The sequence below is a fragment of the Lynx canadensis genome, chromosome C1 (genome assembly GCF_007474595.2).
Source record: "Lynx canadensis isolate LIC74 chromosome C1, mLynCan4.pri.v2, whole genome shotgun sequence".
NCBI classification, from domain to species: Eukaryota; Metazoa; Chordata; class Mammalia; order Carnivora; family Felidae; genus Lynx; species Lynx canadensis.
In genome coordinates, this window is record NC_044310.1 from 218,157,206 (window position 1) to 218,179,496 (window position 22,291).

A 22,291-nucleotide genomic window follows, 5' to 3' on the forward strand; every position below is an offset into this window, starting at 1 on the left:
CCGTCTTTGTATTGGCACGGTCAGCTGGAGGGCACGAGCCAAGCAGACTTCGTGAAGGTGCATGTCTTGTCTACAGCAACCCTGACCATGTGGCAGGACTGATGTGCTCAAGGCTGGGTGTGTGGCGTGGGGCTTGGCTGGGGAGGCAAACACTGTTTTGTGATCCACATCTGCCGAAGGGATTCCCGACCAGATCATGCTAGGTGGGGACTGAGCAAGAGAGCCCAGCTGTAGGTGGTGCTGCAGGCGGGAGCCCCCATGGGTGTTTCTGACTCTGTCCCACTGCCAGGCACCTCCTTGTGAGGTCCCTGAACGGATACCTCCCTGCCCTGGGTAAAGCCGAGAAGATGTGCATTTGGTGGTTATGGTCCAGGCTGCTGTGTGGGTTCACCTGCGGGGATGGCGTGGTCAGGTGGCAATGCAGAAACCAGCGTTGGTATCTTTTCGCGTTTGTGTCAGCTTTACTGAGGTGTGATTGAAGTACGTGACACTGCACACGTTTAAAGTATGCAGTTAGATCAGTCTTGACGTACGCGTACAGCCCTGAAGCCGTCACCACACTCAAGACCGAAATGTGCTCATCATCTCCAAGAGGGAAACTAACGTTTCTTCGGTGACTGCTCCTAGCAGCTGAGTGGCCCCAGACTAGGCCGTTCCTGGGCCCCCATTGTCACAGGATCCACATCAGTAAAAAAGAGTGGGAATTGGGGGTTGGAGGGAGAAGTCCTTTCCAGATTTGAAATGTTAGGAGCTTGTGAACCCTGTGTGTAATAGAACCATCTTTTGAAGCATTTAGACCAATGGTTCTTAAAGGGGCTAGGTGTGTGTTTATGTGTAGGTCACACACAACGCAGAAGATCTTACTCAGTATTTTTTTTTTTTTTTTATGGTACAAATAATGGAAAATAAAATCCACCAGTCTTTGGAGAAGGGGGAGGTACACAGAAGATGGTGTGAAAAGCTATGCTAGGAACCTGGGTTAAAAATGGTTACAAATAGGGGCGCCTGAGTGGCTCAGTCGGTTAAGCGTCTGACTTTCGGCTCGGGTCATGATCTCACGGTTCGTGACTTCCATCCCTGCGCTGGGTTCTGGGCCGACAGCTGAGAGCCTGGAGCCCACTTCGGATTCCGTGTCTCCCTCTGTCTGCCCCTCCGCTGCTTGCACTCTGTCTCTCGTAGTGTCTCAAAAATAATAAACATTAAAAAAAATTTTTTTTAATGGTTACAAATACCAATGGGAGGGGGGTTCTTATTTCGGCATTCAGTAGCTTGGCCTCAAACTAAAAGATTTGTGTTTGGGTCAAGTTTTTCATTTGGAAGTTTTAGGTAATTTTCTTTCGAAAACAGTCAGAGTGGTATTGAAAGGAAATAATATTAAAGTAACAAAGGAAATTACGGAAATGTGGGGCTGGTGACCAATCTTTGATCTTTATTGTCCTTCCCAGTGAGCTTTCAGTGGGGGTGCCTGAAACGCAGATGAGCTGGAAGCAGCCAGTGGAGAGGATCCAGTTTGGTGCATTAACTATAACTTAATATCCATGTTGATACTGCCTAAAAAATGTCAATAAGACACATCGTAAGTAAGTGCAGAGATGGTTCTTAAGGTTCCAGCCACGCCTTTGTTAGAGGAAGAAGGAAAACAAAGCGTGGCGTGGCTCCCTCACCAGGGCTGATGCTCCCCGCGAGTCTGCCGCGGGCCGGGCACCGTGGGGCTGCACCACAGGTGCGAGGGCCATGCAGCGGGAAGGGCGCACTTAACCGGGGCGGTGGTGAACCCACGTGGAACCCGTTGGTGGAGGCTCTGCTCGACCACCAGCTCAGGGGGAGCCCTGTTACCAGTACGTCCCAGGGCCTGGTGTCCAGTGAATGTTAAATGCGTGGCTCTTCCTTTTTAAGTTTGTTTTTTTTTTTTTAAGGTTATGTATTTTGAGAGAGAGAGCAGGGGAGGGGCAGAGAGAGAGGAAGAGAGAATCCCAAGCAGGCTCGGAGCTGTCGGCATAGAGCTTGATTTGGGGCTCGAACTCATAAACCACGAGATCATGACCCGAGCTGAAATCAAGAGTCGGACGCTCAACCAGCTGGGCCGCTTAGGTGCCCCGTGGCTCTCTCTTTAAAATTTTCATTAATGCTTTAAGAAATCAGACTTATACAGGATAGCATAGAGATTTCCCAAATTGATTGTGAAGGAATCCATTCTTAGGAACGCACCTCACATACTGAGTTTTTCTGTAACGAAGTTCTAGGAAACTGTTAGCCGCCTTATTGTATTGTCTTCAGTTTCCAGTCTTTGTCTAGAGACGTGATTTTAACCCTGCCCTCGGTCTGTCTTTCAGGGGAAAGGTGGCAGTAATGCTGACGCTTGCGAGCAAACTGAAGCGGGATGACGGTCTCAAAGGGTCCCGGACGTCAGCCTCGGCCTCCGACTCCACTCGGAGGGTGTCTGTGAGAGACAGGCTGCTTGTTAAAGGTGATGTCATCCATGTGAGCTGTTTTCTGTCCTGTAACAAAATGAAGTCTGACTGGAGGCTCTTCTGGGATGCGAAGTGGCCTGTTGCTGAATAGAAATACTTACTTGAAAGTGTTGAAGGATGTGCTTGCTTGTCGCTTCCAAGGACTTTGTACTGTGCGCACACTGAGGAACGCCGACGGCAAGAAAGCACGGCGTGTCTCACGCACTCGGGTTGTGTCTGCAGGGGCTTCCGGATGCTAGCAGAAGGATGGGTCTGGGGGCCAGCAGGCCCAGGACTGGTCCCGGTGCCGTCTGGCTGGCTGGTGTGCATGGGGCCGGGGAGTCCTTCCTTTCTTGTGCTCAATCACAAGAAGCTCCAGGGTCCCTCTCCCACACCTCGGCACCAGTTTCTGGTCTGTACAGGGAGGGAGTGGGATTCAGTAATCTCTCAGCATCCTTCTGTACTTTATTCAAGCCACAGCCTGAGGAGAGCCTTGTACCAAGTAGTTCTCTTCACACAGTTAATAACAGTGGCCTGGAACTCTCGTCTTTGGAGAAGGGTTTGTGTAACGTGTATGAGTGTGCGTGTCTGTGAATATGCCTGTGTTGGTACGGAACTTTTGTGTTCAGTCATTGAACAGACTTACAGCTGTCAGGTGCAGAGACAGTTTCCGAGGGTCATGAGACTACAGAAGATGTGGATCCTGAGAAACTTAGCAGAAGTCCATGGGGGAGGGGAAGAAAAAAAAAAAAAGAGGTTAGAGGGAGAGAACCAAAGCATAAGAGACTCTTAAAAGCTGATAACAAACTGAGGGTCGATGGGGGGTGGGAGGGAGGGGAGGTCGGGTGATGGGCATTGAGGAGGGCACCTTTTGGGATGAGCACTGGGTGTTGTATGGAAATAAACAGTTTGACAATAAGTTACATATTAAAAAAAAAAAAAAAAAGAAATAGTTCCTGCCCTAAGAGCTTAGAATTTGCAGCACTTTTTACTTTATGGCATGTGTTTGCATTTAAGTGTGTAGAGCTAGGAAGCAAAGAAGGGCCACACAGTTAGGACTGCCTGTTTTCATGCTGCAGCAGGCAGACCCCGTGAGGTTACTGGCATTCATATGTCCTGAAACGGACCTAATGGCAGGAGAGCTGGGATGTGTGAACGCGCTGTTGTCCTTCTCAGAAGCGAATCAGCGCTGCCCTTGGGCGGGAGTGGGGGCCAGGAAGGCGTCAGGTTCGGGAAGTCTTCAGCGGTGCCCTCCTCCTCACCCTTCCTGCACCTTGCCTTAGCTCGGGTTTATCTGGCCAGATGGATGATGGGGTAACGATGGAGGAAAAAGCATTTTTTACATTTTGATACTCTACCCATGCCGTCAGATTGAATTCAGAATTTGTGACGGCGCTGCGGGAGTCAGGTGGGACGCGGGACGCGGCTCCTCACCTGATGGGCCTGATAGGACTTGAATCTCTTTCCAAGATGCTGGCTCGAGGGTTCCATCTACAGAGGAAGCCGGGAGCCACGCAAACCGAGGAAGGGGTTAGCGGTGTTGACGCTGTCCTCAAGCGGAGGGTATTTTAGCGCCTGGGAGTTACAGTGAGGAAGGTCCAGATGTTAGCTGAGGAGGAGCAGGTGGGAAGCCACGAGTAGACTGTCCCAGCTGCTTCACCGAATTCATAGCAGCTTTTGTACACTGGGCACATGGGGCCAGGCCCTCCGTTGGACACTTGATAAGAAGTTGTCATTTACCTTTTGCTAAGCCTTGCCAGGTGGGTGGTTCATTTTGTCGCTGAGGAACTGAGACTCAGGTTAAAAAACTTGCCCAGATTACAACTGTATTATTGTAGCAGGAGAGCCAGACCCACGTTTTGGGGTGGGGCAGGCGCTGGGGGAGCAGACCCGGCAAGCAAGATCTGAATGAGCAGAAGTGCAAGTCCATTGAAAAGAGCATTCGGGGGGTGCAAAGGCTCCTGCACACCTTGCACCTGCTCAGGGATTCACCTGCCAGCTCTCAAAGGGCTCTAGGACCCAGTGCAGCCCAGAGGCGCCCGTTGAGGCCCACAAAGCTGGTTTTTGCTCCACCTCCCAGGACAGATGTCTTTGACGGGGTTTACGGGGCCCTGCCAAGGTCCTTGACCTTGTGAGACTCATCAGAGAGAGGTGCAGAAAGAACCACCTCATGAGGCCACCTGTTTCCATCCTCCTACGACACTGGTGATGATCAGGTTTCTGGGGTAGTTGTGGGTAGCAGGGCTCAGTAACACCCCTCACGTGGCCTGCCCTCTGTCTGCCCTAGGTGGCTGTTGGCCCAAGCTGGGCTGGCTGAGGGGTGAGCAGTTCGGGCTTGTGGTGGAGGGTGGGTAGAGAGCAGGGGTGGGCCTGACCTGAGACTGGGGGCTGTGAAAAACCAGTGCGTACTAAAGGGTGCTCTGATGGCCCCTGATCACCTGGTCTGCACCTAGGGCACTCCTTTACTTGGCCCGGTGGGGCAGAGGTTTTCTTTCTGCAGGTTTCTGATGGTGGAAGTGGTGTGTGGAGTCCAGGAGTCCGTAGCATTTTGGGGCACTCGGGGGGGTGATTAGGGGAGGCTGGGGAGGCCCCCTCTGGGAACTTTGAGAGAAGTCGGGCGTCCGAGTTCAGTAAGACTGTCGTCCTGGGCTGTGACTTGGACTCACGTGAGAATGTTACTCATGAGGATCGTTAGGTTACACAAAAGCGTATTGCGAGTCGGTGCCGTGGGCTGGGTTCCTGGGAATGCGGAATTTGCCAGCAGGAGCGTTAGGAAGCAGTGTCGCTGGGACTGATACCTGTGGAGGGAAAGGAGGGATGCAGGCTTAGGCAGAGTAAGAAATGGAGCTTTGGGGAAGGCCCAGACAGCCCCTGCTTCGGCAGGTGCAGCCTTCGGAGCTGTCCCCAGTCAGACGAGACGGTCAGGTCTTCCTGCTCTGTGTTGATCAGTTGTCCACCGGGAGCTGCCCCGAGAGGGTTGTGGCCTGGAGTCGGGGAGTCTGTGCAGCCCACCCAGTTCCCAGAAGCACTGAGAGCTGAAGGCCATGTGCAGACAGCCATGTGTGGTGGGGGGAGGCTGGGTGGGGTGAATCCTGTCGCCCAGAGGTTGGGATGTGGCTTGGTGCAGATGGCTGTAGGGCGGAGCGGATGGGTGGGAGAGAGCAGAGGTTGGCAGGGCCAGTTGTGGCTGCACAGCTGAGGCTCCTGTTCCTGTTCTTGCCTCTGGGAGGCCGGAGTCCCTCTCCCTGGAAAAACCAAAGCCTGCCTGGGAGCAGCCGGCCAGGGGGGGCCTCTCCTGTGCTGGCACCTTGGTCATACCACCTTTTCATCCGCATCTCATGGGTAACTGTCAGGGACGTCCTCCAGGCTGGAACTGGGGTGATGCTTATAGCAGCCAGCAGCAGCCCCTGGAGGCTGCAGAACAATTGAGTGTTTCCAGGCTAAGACTGGGAGCTGCTGTCTGCCCTGAATCCTAGGACCTGGGGACACTGTGGAGAGCGTGTCAGATCTGTGCAGGTTCTGGGCCGAACTGGGGAACCATGGCCAGTGTTTTTAGCCACAGGGCAGGTGGGACTAAGTTCCTGGTGGACCTTTATGGGGCCACTGAGCTAGAGTCTCATCCGGCAGAAGCTTAGCCCCTTTTGTACAATGGGATCATATGTGTCTTTGTGTTCTTTCCTTTTTTCACTCAACAAACATTTTAGTCCAGCTGTGTGCCAGCCTGTTAGTGACCCCCGAAGACCCCAAGAGGCCTCCAGGCATGCCAGCAGGAACCTTTCACCTCTGTGAGTCCTTGTTCAGTGTGGAGACTTGGACCGAGCTGAGTTCAGGGTCAGTCCTGGAATTAGGGGACAAGACAGAATGAATGTGTGCACCTTTATCCTTATCAACCCCTGCACCCCAGGTGGTTTTTGCTTCTGGGGCTGTGCTTGTGTGCTGTCCACGCTCCAGGCTGGAGCAGAGAGGCCTGGCCGCCCCCTGCATGTGTTCCCCAGGGTCTAGGGTGCAGATGTGTCCTCGGGGGCCACGCGGGCCCTGGGGAACTGCTGTGTCCACATGAGCAGTTCGGTCCATGGGATGGGATAGGAAGGCCCGTTCCAGTGCAGTTCCTGGAAGAGTGGGGGAAAGAGAACGTTCATTGTCTCCAGAGCTGCTGTTGTCATGCCAGGCCCTGCCCAGGACTCTGGGGTGGGCTCGGGGTTGGGCTTGCCATGTTGGCATAGTACTCAGCAGAACTACAGTATGTATGTATGGTATTTATTATTTACGTTTATTTTGAGTGAGAGAGAAGGGGGGGGAGGGACAGAGAGAGGGAGACACAGAATCCGAAGCAGGACCCAGGCTCCGAGCTGTCAGCACAGAGCCGACGTGGGGCTTGACGTACAGACCGTTGGAGATCGTGACCTGAGCTGAAGTCGGACACTTAACCGACTGAGCTACCCAGGCGCCCTGCTACAGTATGTATTTTAAGAAGTAGAGCAGTGGCCTAGAAGGAGGAGTCCTGCTAACATGGACTAAGGCAGCTGGCCCAAGAATACCATTGAAGCTGCCCAGCAGGTTGGTGGCCCCACTGGGTGGGCCCGGTAGCCAGGGGGGCGGGGAGGGTTGTGGAAGGCGGATGAGGCTTCAAGTTGCCCTTGTCCACTCCCTGTTGAGAGTGGGGGTGGTGGGAGGCCTTGGGCTCCATTCCCATCGATACCAGTCTCTGCTGCGGCAGCTGTGCTGGTTTTCAGGTTTGCGGCCTGAGTGTGAAAGGGACCGTGGGTGCTCTGGGCCCACACTCCGCAGTGTGCTGCTGAAGGGGCCCTAGACGGAGCGGAAGGGCTGAGGTGAGGGTCCGTGGGGTCCTCAGGCCTGGGTGCGGGCGGTGCCGTCTCTGGGAGAGCTGATTGCTCTTAGTTCGGGTGTCTCCCAGATAAGGGCACTGCGCGTGGATGCTGAGGGCACAGAAGGGGTGCTCAGTGCATGAAGACAGGCGGGAAGCTGAGAGAAGTTTCTGGTCAAAGAATCTCGGAGGTAGTGGTTCAAGGCCGAAGGAGGTAATCAAGGCTTCTGGGAGGTAGCTGCATCGCTAACTGGGTGACTGGGTGGGGCGGCCCAGCTGCCTTGCCTGATGGGGCTTGGAGCTGGCGTTTGCCAAGAACCACCTGCGTCCGTGACTGACCTTTTGTCTTAGCTCAAGCTGCCGTAAGCAAATACTATAGATTGGGTGGTTTCAGCGACACACATTTATTTCTCGTGGCTCAAAGGCTGGGAAGTCCAAAAATCAAGGCATCAGCGGATTCGGTTCCAGTCAGGACCCCCCTTCCGGCCCGCAGGCACCTGGTATCTCTTCCTCCAAGGGCACTAATGCCATTGTGAAGACCCCACCCTCATGACCGCATCTAATGCTGATCGCCTCCTGAAGGGCCCATCACATGTGGGGACAGGGTTAGGGCTTCAACATAGGAACTCAGGGGGAACACACTTCCACAGCACCTTTGGAATGCATTGGTCCCTAACGGCATGAGGAGAAGGGCTTCTCACTCTTGGGACATGCGCACCAGGAGCACCGCCAGCTTTCCGGCAAGTGTGCTTATCTGTTAAGCATTTCCTGAGCGACCTGTGTGGTGCCAAGCCCCAGACCGAGTGCTAGGGTTGCAGGCTGGGTCACACCGTACAGCCCTGCCATGAAGAGTGCAGATTTGAGTGGCAGGCAGTGTGGACACAATAAGAGCGCTGTGCTGCGAGCAGCCTGTGGCAGAAAGGGGCGGATATGTGCCGTGTGAGGGCCACCGCGGTCATCAGGTGGATCTTGTAATCTGATATTTCAGTGCAGGCATGTTTCGAGTGGGCTCTGTGGTTTGCTTTTTAGTTAGAAAGGAGAAGAGTCTTAAGTTTTCAGAAGGAAGTGTGCAGCCACGGAATTGTGCAAAATGAAAGGTAGGGCCAGTAAAGTGTAGAGGGGTTAGCATCTTGGAACAGGCGAGACTTCAGCAGGTTAAAAATAGCTGAGTGTCTTGCTATTTACAGGTAGGGTAGGGTCCTGCAGGCAGTGAGGTCATGCAGGGAAGGGCCACCGCTTTGCTAAGAGGCCTCTCGAACATGTAAAGCAATTCGCTCATTCTTTTGGCCGTAGACTTCTTGTACGTAGATTCTAAGGTATGACTACTGATGTTATAAATTCTTATTTGCCATCATTTGAAGTGTAGACGAACTGTGTCATTTGTGACAGCTCCATGGGAGTGTGTGGCTTATTTTTTCTACTGCACTAGGCTGAGCTAAAATGCTGAGCATCTGATTGAAATTGTCGTGCTCCCAAGATTGCGCTCCCTGCCTGCGCTTGGACCAAAACCTCGCAGCGGCCCTGACCATGGTGGGGCTCTCCCAGCCCGTCCACTCTCCTTGACTGAGTGACACCGAACCTAGAAATGGAAGCATAACGCTCATCTTTGGAGCTGAAATTCTAGACTACAACGTGAAGTTACCAAATCCATCTGTGTAAACATCTGCGTGCGAATATCTGAGCATGGCCGAGTAGCCTGTGGCGGTTTCCTGTACCTGGGGAGGGTAAAACATTCGGAGGCCTGGGCCCCACGTACACCTCCTGGTGTAGTGGGTCCGCATAGGGCTAGGAGTGGTAAAAGCTGAGCAGGTACTAGGTTATGGTGACAAATGCACAACTCCAGGTTTTAACTAAAATTTATTGAATCGTACAGTTAGAGTGGGTCTGTTTTATTGTAAATTGTGCCTCACCAAAGCTGTTGTTTGATTAAGTGGGCAGAACAGCAGAAAACTCCCCAGGTGATCTATATGCAGCCAGGCCGGAGGGTTCCTGTTCTACAGTAGGGCTTCCTCTGGACACAGGCCTCTGGCCCCGACGCCCATCGTGGTGGTGCAGGGGTCCGCTTCTGTTGTTCGGTCACCACCGTGCCCCTGGTCGGTGCCTTGCTGTCCTCCTGCGTCCTGACCTCGCTCTTCCCCAACCCTTGCACCAACGGCCGCCTTAGACATTTTGCTTCTGTTTTGTGGCCCCCTCCTCCTCAGATCCTCTGGGCACACTGGACTACCAGAGTTTCACAACTAGACGGGATAGGCTTGCCGGGGAAAGCCAGTTCCGGCCTCAGTCCTCTCAAGACGGGGCCCTCAAGGACGGTTTCTTGTAAGTTCTTAGCAACAGCTAAATGGTAGTGTAATAAAATAGGTAATACAGTTTAAAACATACATTTATGTAGTATTTATTCTTTTAAATGTTTATTTTGAGAGAGAGAGTGTGCATGTGTGAGCAGGAGAGGGCAAGAGAGGGGAGAGAGGGAGAATCCTAAGCAGGCTCTGTGCCACTAATGTGAGCTCTATCTCATAAACAGTAAGATAATGACCTGAGCCGAAATCCAAGAGTCAGACGCTTAACACCCTTAATCGACTGAGCCACCCAGGCGCCCCCAGGTAACATTTATTTTGAAGTGATTACATGAATGACTCATTTGTTAAAATGTACACTTTTTGATAAAACGAATGCCCTGTGTGAGCCGCCAGATCGGAGTGTGGCCCTGGGAAGAGCCTCGGAGGGCCTGGTATCGGTGTCCTCGGAGCGGGTAGCACTTTGGCCTCGGCCCGCCTTTGCGGTTTGAGGTTTTCTTTAGTGAGTGCCCTGGCCCCAGGACGGTGAGAACGGGCCAGTCAGAAAGACGAAACCAAAGCTCACCGTGCTCATTAGAAGAAAATGATAGTGAATGTTCATAGGATTATCCTTACGTTTTATCAAGTGACTGGATTTTAAATGTAAAATGTGCCATGACGCCAGGTGGCCAGGAAAAGACACTTCCCAGGCCTGCACCTCACCACAGAACTTGTTCCTTTTCCAATCACAGCAAGACGATAATGAACTGTCACTCCTCTCTCCGTGCCCGGCTCCGCTGAAGAGATCTGCTCCTTTTCTCAGGAGTGAGGACGCTCTCCCCCCGGCTAGGGCACTGGACAGAACACTGTAGAACCACGTGAGCACCTTTCCGCTCCCTCACTCTACCCATCTCTCTGCCCCACTCCACTTTTCTGAATGCCCATTCCAGATACCTGGAGCCCAGAGTGGACACATTTAGCGGGCTGCCTGTCTGTCCCCAGATTCTCAAGTAGCTGATACTAAGGCCTGTGGGCCTCCAGCCCTCGGCTCAGAGTGGAGCCGTCTGCCTGCCCGTCTTCTCCCGCTGACGCGCTCCGTGTTCAGCTTCCCAAGGTCATGGCGCCCCCCTCCCTTCCCTGCCTACCGTTCCAACACTTCACTTGAAGGAATCGCCCTACCCACTGCTTCTGTGTCTTGGCCCCCCATTTACTTCTTAGTTTTTTCGGAATCTGGTTTCCATCTTGCCACCTGCCTTCCTGCCGTTTCGAGGACCCTCAGCGGGGTCCGATCCGCATCCGGTGGCCTCGACCGGGGCCTCATTTCCCCTGGGACAGTCTGTCCTCTTGAATCACTTACGTTCCCCACGTGTCTCCTCCTTTCCTCCTGTTTGTCCTGAGTGACTCTGTGCTCTCTGCCGAGCTTCATTCTTTTTGCCAGCCTCCCCTGTCAGTCTCATGAGGTCCAGGTGGCGTCACCACGGGGTCTCTTTGGCCCTGGCCGTGCTCCCGGATTGCAGCTTCTTCCTCCCAGGACTTTCCCCAGCAGCTCAGCTCTCGGTGCCATCTCGGACCCCCGCCCCACACAGCGGGCAGACCCTGTGCCCTCAGCTCTCTGACTGTCCCTGCCTTTGCTAGGCCCTGGCTGCCTCATGTCATAGGTCACCAGACCTCCGCTTTGCCCTTTCTGAAGTTGTCCTCTCAAGGAAAGTTGGAAACTTGGTAGAAATGACCCTCTGCTCCCTATTTCTGCAGATTCAAGTTGGGAACTCCAGGCCATGCGCAGAGCCCTCCTGGTTTCTCATTGCTCTGCCGCTTTGTGCCCGTTGCCCTGGCTGCCCTGCGCACCTTCTCCTTCCTGTGCTTGTCTGTGCTTGTCTGTGCTCCATGCTCTTGCCCATCACTAACTTACCTCCTTGGCAAACCTTTTCGTTCCTCTTCTGCTGGACTTAATTCTACTTACTCTTGAAAGCCTGGCCCATAGACCTCCCTTTCTCTAGTCTCCACAGCGGGTGGGGGCCTCTGTGCCCCAGGACCCCAGAGCACGCTGTTGTGTCCTGAGGCACCGGTGACTTGCCTGCCTGCTTGTTTCCGGGTATCCCCAGAGCTCCGCTCTTAGCAGTCGGAGTGGGGTGTCTGCAGCTTTGTCCCGGCAGAGGGGCGCCGGGCTTCACTGCTGAGCGAAGGGGCCGGGGACTGCGGCACCGAGCCCCGCTCCTTGGGCGGAGGATAGCGAGATGTTAACAGATAGCAGACCCTGGCAGGAGGCAGAGTTTTCTCTCGCTGGAAAAAGTTCCAGCAACACGGGGCAGCCTGCATGGGAAGACAGGTCTGAAAGAACCAGAAGAGACACAGGTGCGTTTATAGATCACGTTCCAAGGGCAGCAGTTCCTGTGTGTGGGGGAACAAGACTTTCAAAAAGACCTTCCAGTGACGTTTACCTACCTATGGGGGATTTCATGTGAATTTTAAAGTATTTTCATGTTACAAGTACGTTTTCAAGGGCCTGTGACCGTATCTGCGGCATCCCGCAAGTCCCCTTTGTCTATTTGAAAGGATTCCACGGCTTGAAGTCTTAAACGGTAGACCAAGTGTAGATTTCAGTTACTTCGGTCCTGTTTGGTTCCACGGCATTCTGGAAGAAGTTGGCCAGGTTAGAGCAGGGATTTCTGTGCAGAGTTGATGGATAGTAACGACGTCTCTTTGTTTCCACAGAGGTTGCAGAGCTTGAGGCTAATTTACCGTGTAAGTACAGCGTCCACATTCAGACCGGAAATGCTGCAGGGTAACTGCACGGAGAAGCTTTTTACGTGGCAATAATCTTGCAGAGCCCAGAGCCTGGTTTTGTGTGTTAGGAGTAAGCTTTAATTTTGTGCAAACAGGTGGAAGTTTTTCAGGGCTCTGATGAGAGGGAGGTATTTACCGTCTTTCTGAGAGCAGCACGGCAGTGCTGTCTCTCTCCCTGTTATGGCAGAGGTGCTTTGGCTAGGTTTTGTGTCCTCTTCCACAGCAGTCTGTCCACATCGTCTTTTTGTCCTTTTTTTTGAGAGAGTGCACGTGCATGAGCTGGGGAGGGGCAGAGAGAGAGGGGAGAGAGAGACACGGGGCTCGATCTCACGAACCATCAGATCATGACCTGAGCCGAAATCAAGAGTTGGATGTTCAACCGAATGAGCCACCCAGGCGCCCCTGTCCCACGTCCTCTTTGAGTGAAAGATATAATTCGATGACAGACAGTCCTATTTTTGTGAGTGACGGCACCACTTTTTGGTCCACAAAGTGCTTACTTGTAATTTATCTCTGTGCGTGGGCTGGGGTGGCCATGTACCCCCATGTCACCAGCTGTCCTCACCGTGCTCAGTCCTTCCTTGCCCAGGCACAGAGACCCACGGTGTGGTCTTCACCTGTGAGCAGGCTCACGTCCCCAGGCCGCTCATTTGTGTGATGTGTCAAAGGTGCAGTTTTTTCCTGTTACTAATCCCTTCCCAAACTTAGCATATTGTGTAAGACCACTAAAGCCTGAAGCTTTGACCATTTAGTATTTTTTGATTAGGACTTTTTATCATCATACTTGGTTAAAAACAGTTCTGGGGCGCCTGGGTGGCTCAGTCGGTTAAGTGTCTGACTTCGGCTCAGGTCATGATCTCACGGTCCGTGGGTTCGAGCCCCGCGTCGGGCTCTGTGCTGACAGCTCAGAGGCCCGGAGCCTGTTTCAGATTCTGTGTCTCCCTCTTTCTCTGACGCTCCCCTGTTCATGCTCTGTCTCTGTCTCAAAAATAAATAAACGTTAAAAAAAAAAAGAAAAAAAAAAACGGTTCTGAGGTTGAGGATGTTTGTCAGTGTAGGCGAAATATTTTGTACGTCGGTCTCCTGGTCTGGGCGAATGCTTGAGAGAACTTGGTATCTGGCCCACCTGACACAGATCAGAGAGGGTCCGTTCCCGCCACCAACTAAAGTTAGAAGTACGGTGGTGGGTGCGCCTGAAGTGGTTGCAGAGTCCATTTGTAAGGGTAAGTACACACAGTTTTCCTGAAAAAATTCTTTTTAATGTATGGTATTTACATATGAGTGGTGGTGGGTTGTGATCATAAAATAGGCTTCTTAGTGGGGGTCTCAGTCAAAAATGTCTTAAAGATCCCTGAATTAGGGGCGCCTGGGTGGCTCAGTCGGTTAAGCACCCGACTTCGCCTCAGGTTAGATCAAGCCCCGAGTCGAGCTCTGTGCTGACAGCTGGGAGTGTGAAGCCTGCTTCGGATTCTGTGTCTCCCTCTCTCTCTGCCCTCCCCTGCTCACGCCTTGTCTCTCTCTCTCTTTCAACAATAAACAAACGTTTAAAAAAAAAAAAAAAAAGAATCCCTGAATTGCTTGACCTCAAAGTTTTCTTCTAGTCAGAACTGGAAGGAAGTGTCTTGGGGTTCTCTTAAAGGGTTTATGTATATACACATGCATATGTTTAATCAAAGACCATAAGAAATTACCGCTTACACATGGTTCATTTTGTCCTTAAGTAAGATTCTGACAGAGATTGTTGGGTTTTAGCCCGTAGAGAAGGATAGCTTCAGCTTTATCTAAAATTTTGGTTTAAAAACAAACTGGCTCAGTCGGTAGAGCATGTGACTCTTGAGGTCAGGGTCGTGAGTTCAAGCCCCACGTTGGGCCTGGAACTTACTTTAAAAAAATTATAAAAACTGTGTAATTGGCTCTCAAGCCAGAATTTTAATTACTACCTTAGGTCTGAAAAAGGTATCTTGCTAGCCTTGATGGCCCAGGTATCAGATAAAAAAAAGTATGTGCTATCTGCCTCTTTTCTCACTTTCTCCCCTTCCCTCTGCCCCGTCAGAGTCAGGGAAGTCTAAGTTCGTTTGTACAAGTAAGCCATGCTTTCCAAAAGTACAGATCTCATCACAGAGCAAACAAGGAGCCACCGGAGAATAAATCCTTAGTATCTCTCTAAGTGTTAACGAAGGAAAAGAAAATAACTTGCCATGTGAGAGTGCTGCTTGTACGCATCGCGTCAAGAACTAGTTTGGAGCTCTGTGCAGGCAAGTTTATAGAGGTCTCTCTGTTGGCGAAACCACACGTTCCCTCTCAGATAGATAGAGCATGAACGTGCTAGCCTGTGCCTGCAGGCAGAGGAAAGGCTAGGGTCCCGGGTTTTCATATAGCCCTTGCATTGAACTAAAACGAAAACCTGACTTTCACTTTTTGTGGTGGTTGTTAGGCTTTTTTTGAGTTTTAAGATGTTTGGTTCTTTCGGTAGTTTTATTGTTTTTTAATCTACCTGGTAACTTATTTCTTATTGGTGGGGCCAATTTGTTCTAGAAGGATGGGTTTCTACATCTATACCTTTACCAAAATGAAGGAGAATGCCAAGTATTAAAAACAAATGATGATGCCAACTTCAGCTGATCCGTGAACATTTTCTAAGCCCTTGTCGTACATTTTGTTACATACATCTCACTGGAAAGATAGCATTTATCATTTCAGTTAAGATTAGGAAGAATGGGGTGCCTGGGTGGTTCAGTCGGTTGGGCGTCTGACATCAGCTCATAGTTTGTAGGTTCGAGCCCCACGTCAGGCTCTGTGCTGACCGCTCAGAGCCTGGAGTCTGCTTCGGATTCTGTGTCTCTCTCTCTCTCAGTCTGCCCTCCGCCACTCATGCTATCTCTCTCTCTCTCTCTCTCTCTCTCAAAAATGAATAAACATTAAAAATTTTTTTAAAAGAAAGATTAGGAAGAACGAAGCATATTCCAGTATTCCATGTGCAGTTCACACGTGTGGTTTGGGCACATGGCTCCCAGTTTCTTTGTTTATAAAATAAGGAATGTGACGGTGTAATCTCTAAGACCCCTTCTTGCTCTTGTAGACTAAGTTACCTTTCACTCTACAATGATTTTCTCAGAGATTGATAAAGGAAGAAACCCTGCTAACAGTTTTGTATGGCTTTTACGCATCACACCAGGCTGTTTCTGAAGTCATGAGGTGAGGTGTGGTATGAGGAGAAGAGCCATGAACTAGTCTTTAATTTGGGAACTAAACCTTTTGTCGATAACCTGTGTGATTCTGGGCTGGTTGCCGAACCTCTCTGGACCTTTGTATCATCTCATGCTTGAGGATATTGGACGAGATGATCTCTAAGGGCCATTTCCAAGTCAAAATTGAAGTTGTCCTGTTTCGATGAAATTTCATACCATTATAAAACCAGGCAAAATGTTTGCGGTGAGACTTGTAAGAAATAAAGTCAGCTGGCGATCCAAGGAGTTCAGTGTAGTATTTTCTGAGTTTATAGACAGTTTTCTACATATTCCTTCCCAGTATAGTGGGTGTTTATTCCTTGTGTACTTACTGTTCTTCTATACCCTTTGTTTGAAGGAACAGATGTAGGATGTGGCCAACTTCTGTCTGCACCACTAGCCATTCCCTCTTCTCCTATGGGAACTCCTTGTCCCGGTTGACCAGACCCCTTCCGGTGTGGCACAGGGGGCATAGGGCACTGCCATCTGAGCAGAGCATCCCTTCATCCACAAAGCAAGCTGAGCTACTACTTGGGTTGTGAAACTTTTTTTTTTTTAATGCCAGGTAAACTGGGTGCTAGCTAACCTCATGGACACCTTTTTTTTTTTTTTTTTTTTTTTTTTTTTTTGTAAATGTTTATTTTTGAGAGAGGGAGAGACAGAAATGAGGAGGGGAAGTACAGAGAGAGAGAGGGAGACCCAGAATCTGAACCAGGTTCCAGGCTCCAAGTTGTCAGCACAGAGCCCAACGCGGGGCTTGAACTCACAAATTGTGAGATCATAACCTGAGCCAAAGTCGGATGCTTAACGGGCTGAGCCAGCCACCCAGGTGCCCCTCAAGGACACCTTTTGAGCTTCTGTTTACTGTGATGGGTCTGAATAGTGTGGTGTGTGGTTGAACAGCCCAGAAATTGGCCTGCATTTTTCTGGTTTTGCCACGTTTAGTTAGCCGTACCCACACGTATTAATCTCCTTGAAGTGTGGTGTTCTCTTTTCAACTAAAGTACGTTATTCTTAAAGTTAATGGAAAGATCTCAGTTTTCAGCGATCATTAAAAGATTGAAAGCAGCCATCTCAGTTTGGAATTAAAGAGGGCGGGACTGTAAGGAGGGACACCCATGGCAAAGTCACCGGCTTGCAGTGTTAGCAATAGTGGCACAGTTAGTGACACGCCAAGAGCGAGGAGGGGTCTACGACGCCTCCAGCACCTTAAACGCCACGCGTGTTTCAAGGTCAGCCTCTGTGTAGGGCTGCCGCCGGCTGTCAGACCTTCCTGATGTGCTGTTTCTTTTGCAGGTACGTGTAAAGTGCATTTTCCTGATCCAAACAGCTCCACTGCTTTCAGCTAACTGTAACCCCAGGTAATGTTCTTCCACACTTAAGTGTCACAGTGATTTGCAAACAGCAAAGTTTCAAGGCTGCCCAGATCTGTGATATTTGGCTTGATTTGTCCTCTGACTTTTGAAAGTTAAGACAGTAATGACTTCATGCCGCACGAAGAGAAGATACGTGCCCTGTAGTCAAATAAAGCAGGATAAAGGGAGTCTGTGGCATTCAGTGGGAACTCCAGAAGTGAAGTACAGACTGACGGCCGGAGCGCAGGCCACAGAGGCAGTTGGTGCGCTGTGAAGACTGTGAGCTTTGAAATCCTGATTGGCGCTCCTGTCTCGTGGCTGTGTGATCAGGGTTTCGGGTTGCTTAATCACCTCTCTGCCCCAGCCTGCCCAGCTAGAAAGTGAGCATCAAGGAGGACCTCTCTCACGGGACAGTTACGAGGGTTAAAATGGAAATAGACAGTGGGCGTGAAGCGTTCCAGCCCAGGGTCTGGCTCAGGGGAGGGAGCAGATTACCGCTGTCTGTGTTAGGGCCGATAAGAGTCTAAGCTCCAGGTGCTCCAGGATGGTAGCGTACTCCTCCTCGGTCAGACTGCGCAGTAAGGAGGAGGACTGTTTGTTTCCTCATTGCCGTGCGGCTCTAAGCCTCGCAGATTCCAACCCGGCACAGCCCACCAGTGTTGACGCCGGCAGCGGGTGCTGTGCTGTGACCAGTCCGGTGCTCCTGTGGGGTGGGTGGGGAAGGGAGCGTTGTGGAGGAAATGGAAGGTGTTCTTTTATTTAGGGGATGGAAAGGGAGTGAGAAACTGAGAATGATGTGTCACTAGCCAATTAGAAAGTCAAAGAAAATACAGAATTCAGTGGGCGATAATGACCCTACAAATAAGACCTGGCAGTTATCTCCCTGCAGGTAGGATGGATTATTTTCTGTTGAAGATGTTTATAATAACGGGAAACCTCATTTTCAAAACGTGCTTGAAAACTTAAAAATTCGTTGAATCCCTTTGGTGGTTCTACAACATCGCTGGACATGGACGTAAACTCTATCTGATACCATTTCCTCTAAGACAGCACTAGGGGTGATAACCCGGGCACAGGCTTCTACATGCCTGACATTGAGAGATAACCGGAGCTCAGGACTTGAAACTAGGAAACGATGACAATTATAACCACTCTGGCTGCCTTCATAAAGCACATACTGCACATTGTGCTGTTTTTAGCAAGGGCTGTTGACTCAAGGTCACCATTCCGGAAGTCATTTTCTATCATTGTTAAGTAATGCAGTGTTTTCAGAAATTCTTCTGGGGATGAAGATTGGTTCTGTGTACTGAGTGGTCTCAGACGTGTGTTTGTCATTAAAAACGTTTTCTTGCCTCTGCCTTTCTCGGGCATTTTCAGCGGTTGGCAGGCATTCCGTTGCTCTGCGCACCACCGAGGCGTGGGCTCTGTGGTCCTCCCCGGCCGCTCAGAGACCTTTGTTGAGTTTGTCGGGCTTGTCATCATCTGACACGAGTGGGTTTGTATCAAGTCCAGCCTCTGAATAAGAGTTTCTCTCTTTTCTTTGTCTTTTTTTAACTGCATTTTTTTTTAATGGAATCACATGGATGTTATGATTATCAAGATTGTGTACGTGACACCATCTTTGATGTTCTTACTGTTCTCAAAAGTGAGCACAGTCACAGTTGTTACGGTTCGGTCTTCACCTTTCATCAGATTCAAGAGTAACTTGTGTTTTGATGCCTGTAACTACTTAGTACCTTAGCATTTCTATTTTTATTTTTTTAAATTTTTTAACGTTTATTTATTTTGAGACACAGAGACAGAGCACGAACAGGGGAGGGGCAGAGAGAGAGGGAGACACAGAATCTGAAACAGGCTCCGGGCTCTGAGCTGTCAGCACAGAGCCCGACACGGGGCTCGATCCCACGGACCGCGAGATCATGACCTGAGCCGAAGTCGGCCGCTTAACCGACTGAGCCACCCAGGCGCCCCAGTACCTTAGCATTTATATTTGTAATAGTGTACATCAGGGACACGATTATTGCACTGAGCTGTCTGCTCAGCGTGCCCTTCAGATGCTGTCTGTGTGCCCTTATTTTGTGGTGTTAGTGAGTCCGAAAGCTGCTGTGGGTTCCTGCCCTTTGTTATTAAGAAACATGGCAGAGATCTGTCAACCCTAAAAATTGTCTAACATCATGGTTTTAAAACAACTTCTTGAGTCACGCTCCTCTTAGTATTGGGAAGAAATTGTATAACTATGCCTGAGTGAGAAAGTTTTAACCGTGTTTTGAAAGCACATGGTCTTGAACTCGCCTCATTGGCAGCCAGTAGTCTGAAAACGCAATAAGGTAGAAAGTCTGGATATTTGGGTGGTCAGGGTGGGAGAACTGCATCTGCGTTTGAAGCCCAAGCTCTTTTTATCTGGCTCCTGGCAAGAAAATTCTGTTCATGCTAGGTAATGTGTTCGTAGTTTTGTTTTTCGAACATCCCTTGTGCTTGGGAGTGAATGTACTCTTCTGAGGAAAGACGGAAATGTGTTTTGGTGATAGAGGAAAACTGAATTTAAGGGGGAGGAAGGTGTCCGTCAACTCACAAATAAGAAAAAATACTAGTAAGTGAAATGAGACGAAACAAAGCAAACACTAAAGACTTGCCGAAATGCTCCGTGGAGTCTTCTGTGAAGCTTGGAGGCACAGTTTGAAAAACTGGGTCAGGTTGTAGTGCCCCACTGACTTGCATGGGTCCCCTCAGCCTGACGTGGAGCTTTTAGGCAGAGGGGAACATGGACTTAAATAACAATTTTTTTAAGTTTAGTTTTTACTTTTTTTTTTTTTAAGTTTATTTATTTATTTTGAGAGAGAGAGCTCGGGAGGGACAGAGACAGAGAGAGAGAACCCAAAGCAGGCTTCATTGTCAGCACAGAACCCGATGTGGGGCTCGAACTCACGAACTATGGATCATGACCTGAGCCAAAAACAAGAGTCGGACACTTAAACTAACTGACTGAGCCACCCAGGCGCCCCAGTTTTTACTTTATAAAGAAATTTTACTGAGGTATAAAATTACAAACAATAAAATGTACTAATTTGGACTGTTCAGCTTTACTAAGTTTTGAAAAAATGTATATACCTGTATAACCACAAGCCCAGCAAAGATACTTCTAGTATTTCCAAAATTCTCTTCTGCCCCTGCAGTCAACTCCTTGCCCCTGGCTACCCATCCAAAGTTCCTTTCTGATTTCTGTTACCGTAAATGACTTTTGCCAGTTCTTGAATTTCATATAAATGGAATCTTACATGTGTACTCAACTTTCTAAGAATTTATTTCTGAAGGAGTTGTGCTGCTATATACTGACCAGCAATGACTGAGAAGTTCCAGTTGTTCTACATACTTATCAGTATTTGAGTATGAATAGTATCTCATTGTGGTTTTAATTTGCATTTCCCCAGTGCTGGGATTTTGATTGAGATGGATCGGTTTTGCACGCAGTGGCATCATAGCAGTGTTATGAGCAGAGTCGTGTAAATCTGCTTTACTTTCTCTCAGCAGTATTTGGTAGTTTTCAGTGTATAGGCCTTGCAAATACTTTGTTAAATATAATAGCAAGTATTTCATGTTTTTTAAGCTGTTATAAGTGGAATTTTTAAAACTTTTTTTTTAAATATAATACCAAGTATTCATGTTTTTTTTTGTAAATGGTATTTTTAAAATTTCCAGTTACTTGTTACTAATTATATGAAAATACAATTGATTTCTTAACATGTTGATCCTGTGTCCTATTATCTTGCTAAATTCACCTATTAAATTCCAGTAGCTTCTTAATATATTCTTAGGATTTTACATCCGTGATCATTGCATCTGTGAGAAGGACGTTTTTACTTCTCTTTTACGAGTGTGTATGCCTTCAATTTCTTTTTCTTATTGCACTGGCTGTAACCTCCAGTACAGTGTTGAAAGAGGTAGTGAGAGCATAAGTCTTTGCCCTGTTCCTGATCCTAAGGGAAAGTGCTCATTATTCATTGAATATGATTTTATCTGTCCTTTATCAGGTTGAAGAGTTCCCTTTTTTCCTGTCTGCTGAGAGTTTTTATCATGTGTGTTGAATTCTTTCTAATGCTTTTTCTGCATCATTTGAGATGATCATATGATTTTTCCTTTATTTTGTAAATATAGTAAATTTCCACTTACTGATTTTTGAATGTTAAACCAACGTTATATTCCTGTGGTAAATGCCACTTGGTCGTTGTATGTTATCTGTTTTTTGTTTGTTTTTTACATTGCTGGATGAAATTGTTAATATTTTGATACAGAATTTTATGTCAATATTCATGAGGAATGTTTGTTTGTAGTTTTGTGATTTTTTTTTTGGTCTGGTTTTGGCATCAGCAATGCTAGCCTAGTAGAATAACTGAAGAAGTGTTCCCTCTTGTTTTCTGAGAGCTTGCATAGGATTGGTATTATTTATTCCTTGAATATTTGACAGAATTCCACATTTAAGTAGTCTGGACTTAGAGTTTTCTTTCTGGAAAGTTTTTACTTATGAATTCAAAAATAGACACAGGGTTATTCATCTACTGTGTTTCTTAAGTCAGCTTTAGTGATTTTTTTCCTTCTAAGGAATTTGTCTCTTTCACCTAAAGAATTATTGATCTAAAAGTTGTTCAGAATATTCTCTTACTCTACTGTTGTATGTAAGATCTATACTGATGTCCCTTTTTCATTCCTGATATTGGTAATTTCGGTCTTCTTTTTTTTTTTTTTTTTTTTCTTGATCATGTTAGCTTGAGGTTTATCCAGTTGATCTTTGCAAAGAACTCATTTTTTGTTTTCTCAGTTGTTTGTCCGTTTCATTGATTTCTGCTCTTAATCTTTATTATTTCCTTCCTTTTATAGTGAGTTTAATTTGCTTTTCTTTTTCTGCCTAAGGTGGAAACTTAGATCGTTGATTAAAAAAATTTTTTACGCAATATTGGTCGAGGTGTAGGTTACATTCTTAACCTAATATTTTTGAGTGTCAGCCATGTGTTTTTTAATCAGTATTGTATCTTTTTTGATGAGTTGTATTTTATCCTGTGAGTGTATACCAGTTTATCTGTTCACCAGTTGATAAGCCTTTGTGTCGTTTCCACTTTGGACCTATTATGCATGAAGCTGCTGTCAAACCTTCTCATGTAGGTCTTTGCCAGCATGTTTTTATTCCCCCTGGTGACGGAATTACTGGGTTATGTGCTCAGAGTAAATTTACTTTATTAGACACTGCTATCTTGTTTTCCAAAGTGTAAGTACTGTTTTTCAGTCCTGCTAGCAGTGAATGAGAATTCCGGTTCCCTCACAATCTTGCGGACATCTTGGCAGTCTTTTCAGTTTCAGCCATTATCGTGGGTGTGTGTCTCCTTGT

At 48.6% G+C, this 22,291-nt stretch overlaps 1 protein-coding gene across 1 annotated transcript in view; it reads left to right on the plus strand.

Annotated features, from left to right (window-relative positions):
* The window catches only part of UBE2F (ubiquitin conjugating enzyme E2 F (putative)), a 53,835-nt gene that overhangs the window by 879 nt on the left and 30,665 nt on the right, over positions 1 to 22,291 (plus strand). Inside the window, 4 exon segments of the mRNA XM_030327563.1 lie at positions 2,334 to 2,467; positions 12,261 to 12,290; positions 16,856 to 16,885; positions 16,888 to 16,920. Coding sequence (XP_030183423.1) covers positions 2,350 to 2,467; positions 12,261 to 12,290; positions 16,856 to 16,885; positions 16,888 to 16,920 — 211 coding nt within the window. The 5' untranslated portion in view covers positions 2,334 to 2,349.